The sequence below is a fragment of the Stegostoma tigrinum genome, chromosome 4 (genome assembly GCF_030684315.1).
Source record: "Stegostoma tigrinum isolate sSteTig4 chromosome 4, sSteTig4.hap1, whole genome shotgun sequence".
NCBI classification, from domain to species: domain Eukaryota; kingdom Metazoa; phylum Chordata; class Chondrichthyes; order Orectolobiformes; family Stegostomatidae; genus Stegostoma; species Stegostoma tigrinum.
The window spans coordinates 69,216,224-69,236,334 of NC_081357.1; the positions used below are offsets into that span (position 1 = coordinate 69,216,224).

Sequence of the window (20,111 nt, forward strand, 5' to 3'; positions counted from 1 at the left end):
TTAAGATGAGAGGGGAAAGATTTAAAAAGGACCCAAGGGGCAATGTTTTCATGAAGAGTGGTGCGTGCATGGAATAAGCTGTCAGAGGAAGCGGAAGAGGCTGGTACACTTCAAGGCATCCAGATGAATAGGAAGGGTTTAGAAGGTTGTTGGCCAATTATTGGCAAATGGGGCTAGATTAACTTAAGGATATTTGTTTGGAAAAGACGAGTTGGACCAAAGGGTCTGTTTCCATGCTGTACAACTCTATGACGAAGGCAACACATATTATAAGGTCAATTGACTAAGAGTTTGGGTCAAAATCTGATCAGTCATGATATTAGCAACAGGCTTGTTGAGCTAAACAGCTTACTGTTCTTCCTTCATGCATACAGTGAAATGCTATTATAGAGAGCATTACTTCCCAAGAGCCGCTGACACAGGGTAACACAATGGAAAAAAATTCTTCTGAATGATGTTTATCTTTTCTAATGCAACTAAAGTATTGATTTATTTCTGTCATTGTTAAAACAAATGTTGCAACTTGATGACCAAACTTGTCACATTTGCTGCACTGTGCAACCATTCACAAATAATCCTGCACTCTAACAAACATAAATAATTTTTGGACTCGTAGAGTACAGGATTCATGCTCAATAGCCACTAAATTATTCCACCTTGATAAAACTTTGTGCCTCCAATATGAATGAGTATCTGAGATTATAATAGATTGCATTGCTTATCGTTTAGGGAACGGACATCAAGCAGTCTTCATTCCTGTATTGAAACTGTACTTAAAAATGGCATGCATTTCTAAATTATGCTGAACATTCAACTGTCCTCCCTCATAACCTGTGTTTTTTGAGAATATCGTGGCCTAAATGTGCCTGCAATTGAAATCATGCACAAGAATTGTTGAGTTATTTTTGATCTGACCACATTCCGATTGACAATACATCACTGAACAAACTGGAATGTTCATTGTATAGAACTGCAATCTATTACAGGTGTGCCAGTAATTTGGCTTTGCAGGTTTGCGAGTAATTTGGCCAAGTCCTGGATCAGTATGGAAAAAGTCTTCAGTTTCACATTGCAAAACAGGTTTGAGACTGATTTTTTTTGTTGCGGCATCTGAGCAATAGGCTTTGAGGAAAGAATAAATTGCATTACACATACTGTAATGTTAATTAACCCACTCAGTTGCAGGAAGGAGTGATTTTAACCATCACTCTGGGAATTGCAAAAATAAATTCAAGAATACTTGAAACATTGTTCGTCTCACCTCCCACTCCTTGCATCTAGTTTCTCCACCTCCCTGTACTAGGATACTAATTGTTAGGTGCCGCATTTAAGCAACATAAGTTTAGATTTTATTGTCTGTGAACCAGGAGGAAAGGATATGCCTTTCACACTAACTAAAGAATTACAATGAAAGCACTGTACTGTTGTTGAACAGAAAGACAGCAACTTTCCCTGGGTATAAAATTACCAGGAAATCAATGAGTGTTTGCTTGTACTTTTTCATTACTAAGGTACTCCATTTTAAATTGCATACCACTGGGACATACCTATTGTCCTGAGCGACGCCACCTTCTCCCTAGCTTTTCATTGCAAACGTATTTTACAAAAGGAGTGAGGTCGGCTAAATTAAAGCTGAATTAATTACAACGGGATTCGAAAAGTAACCAGTTGCTTTATGTCCTGTTTAGCTGCAAATGTTATTCCTTAAAAAGTGGGATGAATTTTAGACGAATACGAAGATATTTATCTCTGCGTCTATCCTGCAAAGGGGAGCAAGACAAGACAAATACTACCGACACAGTAACAAAAAGGGGGAATAGGACTTTGTGGCCGTTCGTAACGACGTGCCCGCTCGATTTAAAACCCGGAGTCAAAGCTACTTCACCCTCCACCAACTGGCTAACCTTGCACAGCCTCCCCATTTCCCCACAGCAAACAGAAGAGCGCAGCAGTAAATCAACACTCAAACAACAACAAAAAGTGTTCCTTCATTCTGCCTGACACGAAAGAGAATTTTAAAACAAACTTCGAAGCTCAGCCGCCGGCCTCGGCGACGCACTGATCAACTGCTCACATTCAACAAGCCGCGTTGCCCTGGCTCTCACCGGCTCCTTCGACAAACTACCACAGCTGAACAAACCTCACCCCTTCCCAAACAACAAAACTAACAAATATATTCTCAGTAGTTGGTGAATTCATAGCTTTTGCTTGTTGCTTCCGAGTCCGATTAGAAACAGAATTCTAGCCGTCAACAACCAGGGGCCCGGAGGGACACACACATACTTGCACACCTTGAGGGAGGAGGATCCGGGTGTAAAAAAAAGTTGTTACTCCCCAGAACAGTGATACTCACCCGAAGAGAATTCCACAGCAGCACTGCCACAAGTTTCATACAACAACAGCAAAAGCACAAAGGGCACTGCATTCATAATGTTCCAGTCGTACTTCTGCAGGATTTGTTTTTGGCTGCGTTTTTTACTCTAGCTTTCTCTCTCTGCCTCCTTACTCCAGCTCGGTGCTCCCAGAGCCTAACCGATACATTCCCCTCCACATCAATACTTTGTAACAGCGATAGGAGCCCCCGGACAGCCCTGACGTCACCCAGCCACACACTCAGTGCAGGAGGAGGGCACAGCGTCCTCTGCTGGCGGATTGTGCAACTCACCAATTCATCCCCTTTCTCCCTCAATGCTCATGTGTGCAATATGCACAGCCATCAGCAAAGTTAGCAGACCGAATCACCAGACAGTGCGCTCGTACAAACGACAGTCTCATCTTGACACTGACGGTCCCTCATTCATAGCTGGGATGTGAAATTACACAGAGTTTGGGCCCGTGTGGAGTGGTGTGATTGAAGGGGAAGTTGAAACGCACTCCAAACTGATACTCACATTAGCGCCTGGGAAAAGGTTTCAGGTAAATTGTCAGCGGTGATGGATTGCAGGTAACTTTTCCGACCCCATTTGCTACAACGTTAACGTCTATTGATATTTTCTAAATTTGAACTACACAGAATATTTTTAAAGTAGGAAACAAGTTGTGATGTCAGCTCATTAGGGAATTGGTTTCACATTAAAAGCGCAAGAAGATCAATTCCATGCACTGCGGGGGTCAAAGTGTTGTTCATTAGGGGGATTTTTTTGGTTTTTTTGCACTCAGTCCATTAAATTTGTCGGGTTTGCAAATTATCATAAAACTGCTGATCGGAAATTTCAAGGTGATTTGCAACTGTCCAACTAATTATATTCCCTTTTCCTCTTTCTTAAAAACACAGACATGTAAAAACACAGAAAAATATTTAAAGCGTCTGTGAAGTGAAACCAGAGTTAACGTTTCGAGTCCAGTCACTCTTCCGCAGAACTGGGGTAGAACCATTCGAAAGAAGGGTCACCAGTCCCGAAAGGTTAACTCCGATTTCTCTGCACAGATGCTGCCAGATCTGCTGAGCTTTTCCAGCAACTTTTGTTTTTGATCATGATTTACAGCATCCGCTGTTCTTTCGGTTTTTATTTGGAAGTTTTAAAATTGGTCTCAAACAGTCATACGCACTGAGTCGTTGCCAAACCTCCAACTGAAGAGAGGATGGATGAAACTTAAGACTGATTTCATCCGCCCCCATCAAGTGTCAGGCCTGCCTTGTGCTTGATTATTCTTATGTTTTGATTTATACTGCAACTTTCAAATCAATTTTTTTCTCTCTTCCAAACAGCTTCAGGTTAAGCCGAAATAGGGGCTGGCTGCACCTCAATCCACATTTCAGTTTTGGGGAATCACTTCCCACATGGCTTTACACATTTGTGCAACTGACATGCAGGAAGACATAAACTTGCTGTCAGACCCCACCCACTCTGCCTCCTGTGTACTAATTCTCCGCCATTTGCCTTTTTATCATTTCAGTTCACGTTAAAATGTCAAAAAATACATTTTTGTTAAAAGCTATGTATCTGTGTAGAGGGGCAGGGGTTGGCGGTGGTTTAAGCTGCTCTGGAATTTGACATGAAATGTTTTTCACTGGTGCGAAGTATTAGAGCAGAGAGGTAATGGAAAATGCTGTGCAGAAGCACGCAAAAGCAAATGAGTAGGGCGAGCGTTCTGTCGCAGCAGATGATTTGTAATCATTAGGGCCCACAGGGGAACTGTCACCTTTGCTTGGGGCCATCAGCACTTCGAAGAAGCCCAAGCTCAGGTTTTTGCTCTGCTTGAAACCTAGCTATTCAAGTTACAGCCTGCATTTTTTTATGTTGGGTACTGCACTGCACCAGAGACTCTGAGAAATGATAATTATTTATAAGTAACTGTACCGAGGCAGTTCATTGCTTCCCTCAAATGTGTTGCTGGCCTTGATGCAACCTTGGGTGGAAACTAGAAATGATGATTTTTGCATCGGCGCAGTATTTTACTTCACCATGGTTAAATAGAACACTAGGCAAAATCAGAGCATTAGACTGAAAACCTTTCAGTACTGCGATTATAGTGGAACATATATTGTCACGTGCTGTTTATTACATATCAGTAACAATCTCATGAATTATAATGCAGGGAAACAAAACTAATACTCAAAATGGAAACAGTAGTTTCAGCACTTGAATCATGTTGTATTTCATGCTAATAAACTGAACCAGCTGGAATTTCCTGTTGAACTTGCAGTTTGTTTGATCACAGCATTTTTTTAGCTTCTACATAAAAATTATTGCAAATTCAAACCACCACTGTTTCATAACCATATTGTGTACTTCTTTTCTAATTCAAGAGGGTGTAACTAAATACTCATTGGTGTTATTGTTCTTTATTATTTGTAATGTTTAGAGCCACTTTTTCATTGAGATATTTTTGAGAAAGTGTGTGGACAATTCCTAAAGGCCACCTTAAACTACAAGATGGCAGGCAATAATTATTGTGGGGTTTTTTTACCTTGCTAAAATATATTCATTCCCTAAGACGTAACAAATGAAAATTTGGAGTTGCGGTAATTTCTTCATCTATGAACCTCCCCAGAAAATACTGCTACTAAAACGTGGCAGCATATTTCAAATTGAGTGTGTCAAATCTTGTATGTATGGGAGTGAGACACACACACTCAACATGTACGCACACAGAGATGCACCCATGCCCATGTCATTTAATTCTCACCATTTTGTTATTGGTTAGATTAGATAAACTAGTTCCTTGCTTATTAAGACTTCAGTTCAAATCATTTGATCATAAATACTCATCCATTTTACACATGATATTTTCCAGGAGTGGAAAATAGGTGACAAAGTGAAATCAAATAAACTCTTCTTGACAAATGTCATTGCAGCTGAATCAAACTGGTTTAAATGTGTCAAGCTTACAGACATCAAAACATTGAAATGATCAACTACTCATACTTCACCTGCATAGTTTGTCATTTTCCTAACTATTTAATCTGTCACTCGCTTGCAACGCACTCTAAGCAAAATCATATTCTTCATTCATACTTCATATTTTTAATATGATTTAACTTATAAATGTATTCAAATTAGAGATTTTCCAATTACTTCCCATTACAGTCATTGGGAATAGTGATGGATAATTAACCAAGTCACTGAAGGGAGGAGAGTCTACAAATATCCCCATTGTGAATAATTGGGGCCCAGCACATCAATGCAAAAGATAAGGCTGAAATATTTAAAAGCTCCTCTGCAAAGTCTCTCACAATCTTGACTTGGAAATATATCACCATTCTTTCATTGTCGCTCAGTCAAAACAACGAAACTCCCTTCCTAACTGCATTGTGTATGTATATGAACCAAATGGACTGCAGCGTAGAATCGTACAATCTCTACAGTGTGGAAGTGGGCCATTCAGCCCATCAAGTCCACACCAACCCTCCAAAGAGCATACTACCCAGCCACCCCCCACCCCACTGTTATAGCAGATCTAAAGGATAGCAAAATAAAATCCACAGTACCCCAAGCAAAGTGTGTATGGGATTAATTCCCAGCTGAAGTAACTAATGCTGCCTTTTAAAACCAATACATGCTTCCAAATCCGACTGGCCTGCATGTCCCTGGACTGTATGGGCAATTTAGCCTGGCCAATCCATCGAAGCTGCCCACCTTTGGACTGGGGGATTAACCCCAAGCAGACATGAGAAGAACGTGCAAACTCCACACTGACAGTCGCTTGAAGGTGAAATCAAACCCATGTCCCTGATGCTGTGAGGCAGCAGTACCAGTCACTGAGCCACTGTGCAGCAGTTCAAAAGTCAGTTCAACAGCACCTTCTCAAGGGCAGAATGGGACTGGACAATAAATAATGGGCTAGCCAGCAAGGTCCACATCTCCGAAATGATTAAAAACAGTTTACTGCTATTGGACCCCCTGTGAACGTGTGTCCCAAAGGCAGTGCTGCAGGCCTGGTTCCAGAGTTAAGTACATCTCCTGTGGTTGGATGGGACCCTGGAGGTAATGGGGAGGGAGCCACTTGTTGCTGTCAATTTTGATACAAATGACATTAATAAAATGGGAAGGAGTTTGAACAGTTAGTTGTTAAATTACAAAGCAGAACTTCCAAGGGAATAATCTCAAGAATACGACCTGGCCCACTGGCAAACTAGCATCAGGTAAATAAAGTCAAGGAGTTGAATGCATGGCTCACAGATTGGTGTGGATGGAATGTGTTTCAGTTTGTGGGGCATTGGCATCACTGCTGGGGTAGTAGGGAGGTGTCCTGTTGGGTTGGGCTTCACTTGAATTTTGCCATTGTCCTGGCAAATTAAACAAATAGGGCTGTAGAGACGGTTTTAAATGAAATAGAGAGGGTTCGGGAGATGAAAATCATAGGCTCACAAAGCAAAAGAATGTGACCTTGCAGTGCAGTTATTTTCATAATGATATCCAGAGTGGGTGGGCCAGGAATGGACAGAGTGTGCAAGCATGTTTATATTTTTATGTAGCAAATAGGGTCTGAGGGGGAAATGGCAGAAAGATAAATGCATGGCTCTTTACTTAAATGCACGTAGTATATGGAACATCATGAATGAATTAACAGCCCAAACAGAAGTTGATGGGTACGTCATGGTTACATGGAGATAGAAGCTGGGAACTAAATATTCAGGGATATGTGATTTTCAAATGGTCAGGAAGGAAAGTGTGATTGGGCATTTTTGTACACAAGTGATTGTAGAAGTATTACAGCAAGAAATGATCATGGATTGAAAGATATCAAATCTGTGTCGGTGGAGATAAAAAAAACAAGGGAAAAAAAGGTGTATAATCTTTAGGGCCCTTAACCGTAGCAGCACTTAGAACAGAAAAAATCAGGAAATAATGAAGGCATATTTGAAACACAGTACATTAATTATGGGTGACTTTAATGTTCACACAGATTTGGAAAATCAAACTGGCAGAGGTAGCCATGAGGTAGAGTTCAGAGAGTATATCCAGTACCATTTCCAGAACAATATGTTGTGGATTCCACCAGTGATCAGGCTATTTAGGATCTGGCATTGTGTAATGAGGCAGATTTAATAAATTGATCTCAAAATAAAAGATCCTCTCAGGGATAGAGACCATAACATAACTGGATTAAACATTTGGTTTTCAAGTGAGAAACTTAGGTCAGACACATAAGAACTAGGAGCAGAAGTAGGCCATTCGACCCCTTGATCCTGCCCCGCCATTTAATAAGATCATGGCTGATCTCAGTCCACTTACCCACCCACTCACCATAACCCTTAATTCCTTTACTGTTCAAAAATTTATCTTGCCTTGCCTTAAAAACATTCAGTGAGGCAGGTAATTCCACAGATTCACAACCCTTTGGGTGAAAAAGTTTCTCCTGATCTCAGTCCTACATCTGCTTCCCTTTGTTTTGAGGCGATACCCTCTAGACCTAGTTTCACCTGCTAGCGGAAACAACCTCCCTGCCTCCACCTTATCTATTCCCTTCATAATCTTATATGTTTCTACAAGATCCCCCCTCATTCTTCTGAATTCCAAGAGTGTAATCCTAGTCTACTCAGTCTCTCTTCATAATCCAACCGTCTCAACTCTGGAATCAACTGAGTGAATCTCCTCTGCACCCCCTCCAGTGCTAGTATATCCCTTCTCAAGTAAGGAGACCAAAACTGCACACAGTACTCCAGATGTGGCTTCACCAGGACTCTATACAGCTGCAGCATAGCCTCCCTGTTTTTAAACTCCATCCCTTGAGCAATGGCAGACAAAATTCCATTTGCCTTTTTAATTACCTGCTGCACCTGCAATCCTACTTTTAGCGATTCATGCACAAGGACACCCAAGTCCCTCTGCACAGCAGCGTGCCGCAATCTTTTTTACCATTTAAAACGTAGTCCATTTTGCTGTTATTCCTACCAAAATGGATGACCTCACACTTATCAACATTGTACTCCATCTGCCAGACTTTTTCCCACTCACTTAGACTATCTATGTCCCTCTGGAGACATTCAGTGTCTTCTGCTCTACTACTCACCTCAGTGTCATCTGCAAATTTTGACACACCACACTTAGTCCCCAACTCCAAATCATATATGTAAATTGTAAACAATTGCAGTCCTAACACTGATCCCTGAGGATCACAAGCTACTGAACGCCAACCAGAAAAACATCCATTTACCCCTACTGTTTGCTATCTACTGGTCAACCAAACCTCTATCCATACCAATACTTTACATGTAATACCGTGCAACTTTATCTTATGTAGCAGCCTTTGGTGTGGCACCTCGTCAAATGCCGTCTGGAAATCCAGATACACCACATCCACAGGTTCCCCACTGTCCACCATGCAAGTAACGTCCTCAAAGAATTCCACCAAATTAGTTAAACATGACCTACTGTTCATGTACCTATGCTGGGTGTTTCCAATGGGACAATTTACATCGAGATATCTTGCTATTTCTTCCTTAATGATAGATTCAAGCATTTTCCCCACTAGCGAAGTTAAGATAACTGGCCTATAGTTACCTCCTTTTTGTCTACTTCCTTTTTTAAACAGTGGCGTCACATTTGCTGCTTTCGAATCTGTGGGAACCACCCCAGAGTCCAGTGAATTTTGGTAAATAATTAATAGTGCATTTGCTATCTCCCCCATCACCTCTTTTAGTACCCTAGAATACATTTCATCAGGGCCAGGAGACCTGTCTCCCTTTAGCCCCATTAGCTTGCCCAATACTGCCTCCTTAGTGATAATGATAGTTTCTAGGTCCTCGCCTGCTATAACCTTCTTGCCATTAGTTTTTGGTATGTTATTTGTGTCTTCCACTGTGAAGACCGACACAGAATAATTGTTTAATACCTTGGCTATTTCCTCATTTCCAGTTATTAAATCGGCCTTCTCATCCTCTAAAGGACCAATGTTTACCTTCAACACTCTTTTACGATTTACATATTTATAGAAACTTTTGCTGCCTCTTTTTATATTCTGAGCTAGTTTACTCTCATAATCTATCTTACTTTTCTTTATAGCTATTTTTGTGGCTTTCTGTTGGCCATTAAATATTTCCCAGTCTACTAGTTTCCCACTGCTCTTGGTTTTTGTCAATCCGATACTTTTCTTTATTTCCTTTGACATCCATGGCTGGCTCCCTTTCTTCCCACAGTTCTTCCTTATCACTGGAATTTACTTCTGCTGAGCACTGTGAAAAATCATTTTGAAAGTCATCTACTGTTCCTCAATAGACCCACCATAAAGCTTTTGCTCCCATTCTACCTTAGCTAACTCCTCCCTCATTCCTTCATAGTCTCCTTTGTTTAAGCACAGGATATAGGTACTGTATTTAACTTTCTCACGCTCCATCTGTATTTTAAATTTGACCATACTGTGATTGCTCCTTCCGAGAGGATTCCCTAACTGTGAGATCATTAATTATTCCTGTCTCAATACACAGGACTAGATCTAGGATAGCTTGCTTCCTCATAGGTTCCATTATATATTGTTCAAGGAAATTATCGCAGATGCATTCTGTGAACCCCTCCTCAAGGCTGCCATGACCAATCTGGTTTGACCAATCGATATGTAGATTAAAATCCCCCATGATAATTTCTGTACTATTTTTACATGCATTAGCTATTTCTATGTTTATTGCCCGCCCCACCACTATGTCATTATTTGGTGGCCTATAGACCACAGCTATCAGTGACTTCTTCTCCCTGCTATTCCTAATTTCCACCCAAATGGATTCAGCATTTTGTTTGGTAGAACCTATATCATCTCTCACTACCGCCCTTATATCATGCTTAAAAATCAGACCAACACCACCTCCCTTACCTTCCTGTCTGTCTTTCCGAACAGTTCGATATCCCTGAATATGTAACTCCCAGTCATGACCATCCTGCAGCCAAGTCTCTGTAATGGCCACTAAATCATACCCATTTGCCATGATTTGCGCCGTCAACTCATCCACCTTGTTTCGAATGCTCCGAGCATTCAGATAAAGTGCCCTTATGTCAGATTTTGCACCTTCTTCTTGGGTCCTATTAACTCCGTTACTAACAGCTCATGAGTTCACCTTCCCTTTAACTTTTTTCCTAATTTTCGATGGAGTTGAAGCTTCCTCGTCACCTGCTAGCCTGTTGCTTTGCCTTCCATTAATTGTTATACTTCCTCTACACTCACATCTCCCTTCCCCCCCCCCCCCCACTTACTAGTTTAAAGTCCTATTAGCCACCCTATTTACCCTTTTCACCAGAACACTGGACCCAGCCCTGTTCAAGTGGAGTCTATCCCAGGGGTATAGATCCCTCCCGTCCCAGAACTGATGCCAGTGTCCCATGGAAAGGAAACCCTCTTTCGCACACCCCTCTTTTAGCCAAATGTTTACTTCCCTGATCCTCGCCTCCCTTTGCCAATTCGCATGTGGCTCGGGCAGCAAGCCAGAGATTATGACCCTTGAAGACTTGTTTTTTAATTTTGTTCCTAGCTTTTCATAATCCCAAAACAGGCCTTTTTTCCTAGTCCTGCCTATGTTGTTGTTACCTACGTGGACCACAACAACTGGATGCTCCCCCTCTCTCTCTAGTATCCTCTCAAGCCGGTTAGTGATGTCTCGCACCCTGGCTCTGGGCAGGCAACACACCATGCGGGATTCTGTAAGCTGCTCGCAAAAGATACTGTCTATCCCCCTGATGGTGGAATCCCCTCCAACTACAATCTGTCTTTTGCTCCCCACTCTTGAATGTCCTCCTGGACCTTGGTGCCATGCCATCCGTCCAAAGAGCATCCCACACAGACCAACCCTATCCTCATCACTCTGCATTTCCCATGGTTAATTCATCTAGCCTGCACATCTCCTGGATACTATGAACAATTTAGCATGATCAATCCACATAACCTGGAAATTAGGAATAGCAGGGAGAAGAAGTCACTGATAGCTGTGGTCTATAGGCCACCAAATAATGACATAGTGGTGGGGCGGGCAATAAACATAGAAATAGCTAAAGCATGTAAAAATAGTACAGAAATTATCATGGGGGATTTTAATCTACAATCTAAAGTTGTTTTGACTCATCCAAACAACTATGGTAAATTTAAGTCATAGAAACACTACAGTGTGGAGTTAGACCATTCAGCCCATCACATCCACACCAACCGTCCAAAGAGCATCCCACACAGACCAACCCTATCCTCATCACTCTGCATTTCCCATGGTTAATTCATCTAGCCTGCACATCCCCTGGATACTATGAACAATTTAGCATGATCAATCCACATAACCTGGACTGTGGGAGGAAACCAGGGCACCCAGAGGAAACCCATACAGACACAGGAAAATGTACAAACTCCACCCAGACAGTCGCCTAAGGCTGGAATTGAACCCAGGATCCTGGTAGTGTGAGCCACCACGCTACCCCAAATAAAGGCAATCACATAAGGATGAAAGCAGAATTGAAAGGAATAGACTGGTAAAGGGGTACAGCAGAAAAGATTGTTGATGAACAATGGCCATGTTTAAGAAAACAGCTAACGAAAAACAGCAATGCTATATCCAATGAGGAAGAAGGATTCTGGAATGGGTTAAACCAATCATTGTTAACCAAGGTGATTAAGGACAGTATAAAATTGAAAGAGAAAAAAAGAACAAGTGGCAAAGATTAGTGGCAAGTCAGAGGATCGGCAAAGGTTTAAAAGCTAGCAAAATATGACCAAAAATAATAAAAGAGAAGATAAAGCAACTATGAGAGTAAACTAGCAAGTATTGTATAAAAAGTTAGGAAGAGCTGATGTTAATACATAAGAAAGGAAAAGAGAGGCCTAAGTGAACATATGCTCCTCAGAGAATGACACTGGGAAAATAATAATGGGGAACCAGGAAATAGCAAAGCAATTGAACACTTACTTCACATCAATCTTCATGGTAGAGGGCACTATTAGCATTCCAAAATGCTAAATCAAAGGGAAGGGAGGTTAGGGAATAAATGTGATAACTATCACTACATAAGTAGTACTAGGGAAACTGATATTGAAAGAGACAAAATGTAGGTAACTACAGGCCAGAGATAGTAAGAACTGCAGATGCTGGAATCAGAGATAGCACAGTGTGGAGCTGGAGGAGCACAGCAGGCCAGGCAGCATCAAAGGAGTAGGAAAGTTGACATTTCGGTTTTCTGAAGAAGGGTCTTGACCCGAAACGTCAACTTTCCTGTTCTTCTGATGCTGCCTAACAACAGGCCAATTATCTTAACATTTACAATTGAGAAAATATTACAGAGAATATAAAGCATTATATTCTCATAATATAATAAGATAGAATCAGCATGGCTTCATGAAGGGAAATAATACCTGACAAACTTATTGGAATCCTGTGGGGAGGTAACAAGCAGGATAGATAAAGGGGAACCAGTATACGTAGTTTATCTGTTTTTTTATGGTACTGCACTTTAGATTACTCTGTGAGATAAGAGTTGATGACATTTATGGTAGTATGTCAGCAAAGATAGAGGACTGGCCAACTAATTAAAGATAAAGAGTTGGGATAAAGGAGGCATTTTCAGGATGGCAATGTGTAATGAGTGGAATGCCACAGGGATTAGTGCTGGGGCTGCAATTTTCATGATATGTATTAATACCATGGATGAGCGAAGTGAATGTACTCCTTCAAGTTTGCAGATGACACAAAAATAGGTGGGGAGACAAGAGGTGAAAATAATAGAGTCTATAGAGAGTCATAGACAAGTTACATGAGTGGTAAAAACTTGGCAGATGGCTTATAATGTGGCAAAAATGAGGTTATGTTCTGCACTTTGACATGAACGATAGAAGAGTTGAATATTATTTAATGTTGGCCATTGTTTCAAAGGAACTGAAGGATAAAAAAAGTTTGAAAAAACATGTACAAGGCACTAGTCAGAGAACACCAAGAAAACTAATTGTTTTGATCCACATATCTACAGAAGGACATGCATGCGTTGGAGAAAATTCAGCGAAAGGAGAATTGGTTGATCCTGGGATTTGTAGAATTTTTTTTACCAGGTCAAATTGACTACATTGGGCTTGTACTCATTGGAGTTTAAAAGAATGAGAGGTGACCTTATTGAAACATATAAGATCTTTAAGGGAGGTAACAGGGTAGATGCAACAAAGTTGTTTCCCCTTGTGGAAGAATATAGGACCAGAGGGCGTGACCTCAGAATAAATGGTCACCCATTTAAGACAGAGATGAGAAATTTCCTCCATCAAATGGTAATGAACCAGTGGAATTCCTTACTTCACAGGTCTGTCAAGTCTGGATCATTCAGAATATTCAGTTGTAAAGATAGATGGAGTTTTAATCAGTAAAGGAATCAGGGGTTATGGGGAAAAGACAGGAAAATGGAGTTGAGGATTATCAGATCAGCCATCATTTCATTGACATTACATCTTATGGTCCGATATTCAGAGAGAAAGCAAGAGTAGAGATGATAAAAAGTCCTCTGGTTATAAAAGAGAAAGTGCAGTGAACACAGCCACTGTTTCTTTACTCATTGTACATCTGTTAAATTTCAAGAAAAATGCTTAATTTTGCAGCAAGTAGCCTCTAATTATTGTTACCTTCCCACATTTAGAACAGACTGGTTATCAAACGTAGATTGACAGATCAGGAGAAATAAACATTCGTATAGCTGACAGCTGCCAGGCAGCGTGAAAGACAGAGAAACAATAACTCTGATGTATATATCAAGAGGTAGGACCAGCACATGTTTGTGACCTGAAAACCCACAGTTTCAATATCGTGCCAAATTTAATGATAGGATCTAAGAATCACAGAGTTGTTTCAGTACAGAAAGAGCCAGCATGTCTGTACTGGCTCTCCAAATGAGTAATTCACTCGGTGCCATTCTCCTGACTTCACGCAGAACCATGCACTTCCTTTCCAGAGAGATAACAGTGGAATTCGCTGTCTAGTGCTTTACTTGAAAATGCATCTACTAGACTCTCAGATTGTGCTTTCCAAAACTTAAACCATGACATTAAAGGGTTTTAGCAAGCATCTTTTTTGCAGCTTTTGCCAAATTATTTTTGCATTTGTGAGAGACATTGAAGCAGAAGGTTTCAGTCAAAGATCATTTGGAAAGAGGAGAGGGCGGGATTCAGCATATGGCCCCATGTGTCAAATAGAGCCCATGGGGCAGGGAAACACTGTGGGAGTGAAGATTAAACTATTTGAGCTGAAGACAGATTTCTGGACAGAGGAATACAGTACCTTTTGAGGTACCAGGTGAAAGCGTTACCGTGCCTCTTGGTTCACAAACAGTGCTCAAAGCATTCTCACGTGCTGCATCTGGTGGTTCTCCTGTCCTATTCTGAGTATGAAGGTGTGCAGGTTAGGTGGGTTGGCCATGCTGAATTGCCCACAATGTCCAGGGATGTGTCGGCTAGGTAGGTTAGCTATAGGAAATGCAGGGTTATAGGAATATGGTGGGTCTGGGTAGGATGCTTTTTGGAGAGTCGGTGTGGACTCGATGAACTGAGTGGCCTGCTTCCACATTGTAGGAATTCTGTGATTCTATTAGTTGCTGGATTCCCTAACCTCAGAAAACCCTAACCCTAATGCAGCAGGAAAGTGAAAACAGTTCCCAATACATGAGGAAAAGCATCTCATTTCAATATTATAAATGCGGACCCACCATCCAGAGCAGCTAACTCAGATTCCTCCAAACTCACCAAGACCAGAGATAGTAGGAACTGCAGATGCTGGACAATCTGAGATAACAAAGTATAGAGATGGATGAACACAGCAGGCCAAGCAGCATCAGAGGACCAGGAAGGCTGATGTTTCCGGCCTAGACCCTTCTTCAGAAAAGGGGGAGAGGAAGCCCACAACCTCCAACCTCATCGGACCCCAACCCCGCACCGCCTGCTTCTATCTCCTTCCCAAAATCCACAAACCTGACCGCCCCGGTCGACCCATTGTCTTCGACTGCTCCTGCCCCACCGAACTTATCTCCACCGATCTCGACTCCATTTTCTGCCCCTTGGTCCAGGAACTTCCTACCTTCGTCTGTGACACCATCCACGCCCTCCACCTCCCCCAGAACTTCCAATCCCCTGGTCCCTAATACCTCATCTTTACCATGGACGTCCAGTCCCTATACACCTGCATTCCCTATACAGATGGCCTAAAGGCCTTCCGCTTCTTCCTGTCCTGCAAGCCTGACCAGTCCACCTCCACTGACGCCCCCATCTGCTTAACCAAACTCATCCTCACCCTCAACAACTTCTCTTTCAATTCCTCCCACTTCCTACAGACAAAGGGGGTGGCCATGGGTACCTGCATGGGCCCAAGCTATGCCTGCCTCTTTGTAGGTTACATGGAACAGTCCCTCTTCCGCACCTACGCTGGCCCTAAACCCCACCTCTTCCTCCGTTACATTGATGATTGTATCTGTGCTGCCTCATGCTCCCATGAAGAACTTGAACAGTTCACCCACTTCACCAACACATTCCACCCCAACCTTAAGATCACCTGGACCATCTCTAATACCGCTCTCTCCTTCCTGGACCTCTCTGTTGCCGTCTCTGGCAACCACCCAGAAGTCGATATCCATTTGAAGCCCACCGACTCCCACAATTACCTAGAATACACCTCCTCCCACAGAGCTTCCTGCAAAAATGCCATCCCCTATTCCCAATTCCTTCGCCTCTACTGCATGTGCTCCCAGGATGAAGCATTCCACTCCCGTACATCTCAGATGTCCTCGTTTTTCAAGGACCGCAACTTCCCCCTCGCCTCAGTGATTGAGAATGCCCTCGACTGTGTCTCCCGCAGTTCCCGCAACTCATCCCTCACATCCACTCCCTGCAATAACAACCAAAGCAGAACACCCTCGTCCTCACGTACCACCCCACTAACCTCTGGATCCAATGCATCATCCTCTGACACTTCCGCCATCTGCAATCCGACCCCACCACCAAAGACATTTTTCCCTCCCCACCCTAATCTGCCTTCCGGAGGGACCACTCTCTCCGTGACTCTCTTGTCCGCTCCACCCTCCCCGCCAGCCCCACCACACTCGATACTTTTCCCTGCAGTTGCAGGAAGTGCTGCACCTAACCCTACACGTCCTCCATCACCCCCATCCTCGGCCCCAAGAAGACTTTCCACATCAAGCAAATGTTCACCTGCGCATCTGCTAACATGGTATACTGCGTCCACTGTTTTTGTTGTGGCCTCGTCTACTTTGGGGAAACCAAGCGGAGGCTTGGGGACAACTTTGCAGAACACCTATGTTCGGTTTACACAAAACAACTGCACCTCCCAGTCATGAACCATTTCAACTCCCCCTCCCATTCCTCAGACGACATGTCCATCCTGGGCCTCCTGCAGTGCCACAACGATGCCACCCAAAGGTTGCAGGAACAGCAACTCATATTCCACTTGGGAACCCTGCAGCCCAATGGTCTCAATGTGGACTTCACCAGCTTCAAAATCTCCCCTCCCTCTACTGCATCCCAAAACTAGCCCAGCTCGTCCCCACCTCCCTAATCTGTTCTTCGTCTCACCTATCCCCTCCTCCCATCTCAAGCCCCACCCCCATTACCTACCTACTAACCTCATCCTGCCCCCTTGACCTGTCCATGTTCCCTGGACTGACCTATCTCCTCCCTACCTCCATCTTCACCTCTTTGACCTGTCTGTCTCCTCTCCACCTATCTTCTCCTGTATCCATCTTCTATCCGCCTCCCTGTCTCTCCCTCTTTATTTCAGAACCCCCTTCCCCTCCCCCATTTCTGTTGAAGGGTCCAGGCCCAAAACGTCAGCCTTTCTGCTCCTATGATGCTGCATGGCCTGCTGTGTTCATCCAGCTCTACATCTTGTTATCTAAGGTAAGAGCAGAAGTGGACATCTGAGGGTGGGCTTCACAACTTAGTCAGCCCACCTGTTCCTCACCCTTCTGCCTTCATGGTTGCAGATGTAGAGTAAAAATTCCACTCAATACCTTTCCTCAACTTAATTTTCTTTTTGGATAACTCAAGCTGTAGCGTCAATTACCTGTGTTTCCTTGATCATTAATTGTGAAAATATTTATCTTTTCTTCAGGCCAAGAAAGAGATACACACTTTCAAAAAGGGCTATATCAGAAACCAATCACACAAGACTGAATTTACTGTTTATAGGGATAGTTACAAAGCATCACTGCCACATGAAATGCTGCCATGTACTTCATAGAATAGAATCCCTAAAGTGTGGAAGCACGCCATTTAGCCCATCAAGAACACACTGACACTCGGAACACCATACCACCCAGACCCATTTTGCTACCCTTTCCGTAATTAATGCAGCTATCCTGCACATCTTCGGACTGTGGAAGGAAACCAGAATACCTAGAGAAAACCCATACTTACAGAGAGAGATTGTGCAAACTCCAAACAGACAGTCACCAGAGGCTAGATTCAAACCCAGCTCCTTGGCACTGTGAGGCAACAGTGCTAACCACTGAATCACCATGCCACCTGCACAGCTAGGCATATCCCAACACCTGCAATCTCCAAAAGGCATTTATTGATCGCCTGCCTCCCCCCATTAGTCTTTCACAATACTTATCGAAAATTTATCTACTTTCGCCGCGAATACATTCAAGGGCTGCTTTCCTTGTCTTTTAAGGAAAATTTCCAAAGACTTACAACATTCTGTGAGGAAAAAATGTCCTCATCACTGTTTTAAGTGTGCAGCCCCTTATTTTTAAACTGTGACCCTAGTTCTAAACTCTCACAAGAGGAAACATCTCAGGATCTTTCAACTAAGTTGATTCTTTCACTTTTAAACTCCAGTGGATATGAACTCTAGCCTGGCCAATGTTTCTTCATAAGACAACCTGCCCATTTCAATTATTTGTCTAGTAAAACTGCTCTGAACTGCTTCCAATGGATTTAAAACTTCTTAAATAAAGAGAACAATATTGTAGTTCGTACCATTGCTGCGGTCTTAGCAATGCCCCATAAAACTGAAGCATAACCTCCCTACTTTGGTATTCAATTCTCTCCACAATAGTGAAAAACAACATATGAACTTTCACAATAATAAAATGTGAGGCTGGATGGACACAGCAGGCCCAGCAGCATCTCAGGAGCACAAAAGCTGATGTTTTGGGCCTAGACCCTACGACCCGAAACGTCAGCTTTTGTGCTCCTGAGATGCTGCTGGGCCTGCTGTGTTCATCCAGCCTCACATTTTATTATCTTGGATTCTCCAGCATCTGCAGTTCCCATTATCACTGATATGAACTTTCACAATTAATTGCTGTACCTGCATACATTTTTTGCAATTTTTGAGGTAGAACATACAAATCCTTCTGTAATCTCTCACCATTTAGATAATATGCTTTCTTTTAATCTTCCTGCCAAAACAGACAATTCCACAGTTTCTAACATTATACTCCATTTGTCAGATTTCTGTCCTCTTGCTTAATTATAATCCCTCTATAGCCTCCTTATGTCCTCTTCTCAACTTACCTTCCTATCTGTCTTTGTATCATCAGTAAATTTATTGATCATACCTTAGTGCCTGCATCCATGCCATTCACATAACTTGTTGAGACCCCTAGCATTGATCTCTGTGAAATACTACTCATTTAATATTCATAACCAGAAAATGATCTATTTACGCCCATTCACTCTTTCCTGTTAGTTAGTTAATCATCTGTCTATGCCAATATGTTACAGCCTACACCAAGAACTTTAATTTTCCACAACTTTTGATGTGGCACATTATTAACTTCTTTCTGGAAATCTATAAATCGTATATCCACCAGTTCCCCTTTATCCACACCAAATGTTACTTCAAAGAACTCCAGTAAATTGATTAAATCTGATTTCCATTTCACAAAACCTCTCAGATTAATTTGATCTTCTCTAAAGTCCCTAGAATGATGCCCATCTGGAGCTGAGCAGTGGGAGACTGCAGCTCTGACAATTTGCTCAGCATCACTTCCTAGTTTCGAATTAGTCTGATTGTCACACGTACTTGAGTGAGTACTCATGTTTGTACATGTGAAAATAAAGCTAATTCTAATTTGAGTTGAATGTGATCTTCCTGAATTTCTCCTTTCGTTCCATTTCCAGATTACGGCAATTTCTGAGATGTTGCTTATTTCCCCTTCAGTGAGGACTGATGCAAAATACCTGTCCACTTAGAATCCATTCAGCCCAAGTCCACAATGCCCCTCTGAAAAGTATCCCACCCAGACCCATTCCTCTCACCCTTTCCCTGTAACCCTACATTTTCTATGACTAATTCACACACCCCTAGACATTATGGGCAATTTAGCATGGCCAATTCACCTAACCTGCACATCTTTGTGACTGTGGGAGGAAACTGGAACACCTGGCAGAAACCCTACACAGACACAGGCAGAATGTGCAAATTCCACACAGACTGAGACTGGAATTGAACTAGCGTTCTTTGTGCTGTGAGGCAGTAGTGCTAATGACTGAGTCACAGTACCACCCCTTCTGCTATTGCTTTATTTGTCCTTACTAATTTCTAAGACACGTGTTCTATATGACCTTTGCTCATTTTGCTTGCTTGTCCATTTTAAATATCCAACAAAATCCTTGCTATCTGATCTTATATTTGTAACAAGCTTTCTCATTTCACCTACTGTATCTTCTCCAACCTTGTTAAACTAATATCTTTTTTATCTTCTGTCCAA

General features: G+C 42.3%; 1 protein-coding gene across 7 annotated transcripts in view; it reads right to left on the bottom strand.

Moving 5' to 3' along the window:
- Positions 1-2,599, bottom strand: part of ptprk (protein tyrosine phosphatase receptor type K) — a 609,799-nt gene extending 607,200 nt beyond the window's left edge. For all 7 annotated transcript variants that reach the window (XM_048530889.2, XM_048530888.2, XM_048530884.2 and 4 more), the window contains exon 1: positions 2,354-2,599. In XM_048530889.2, coding sequence (XP_048386846.1) covers positions 2,354-2,429 — 76 coding nt within the window. In that variant the 5' untranslated portion in view covers positions 2,430-2,599. The remainder of the gene's footprint in view (positions 1-2,353) is intronic.
- Between the last annotated feature and the right edge of the window lie 17,512 nt (positions 2,600-20,111).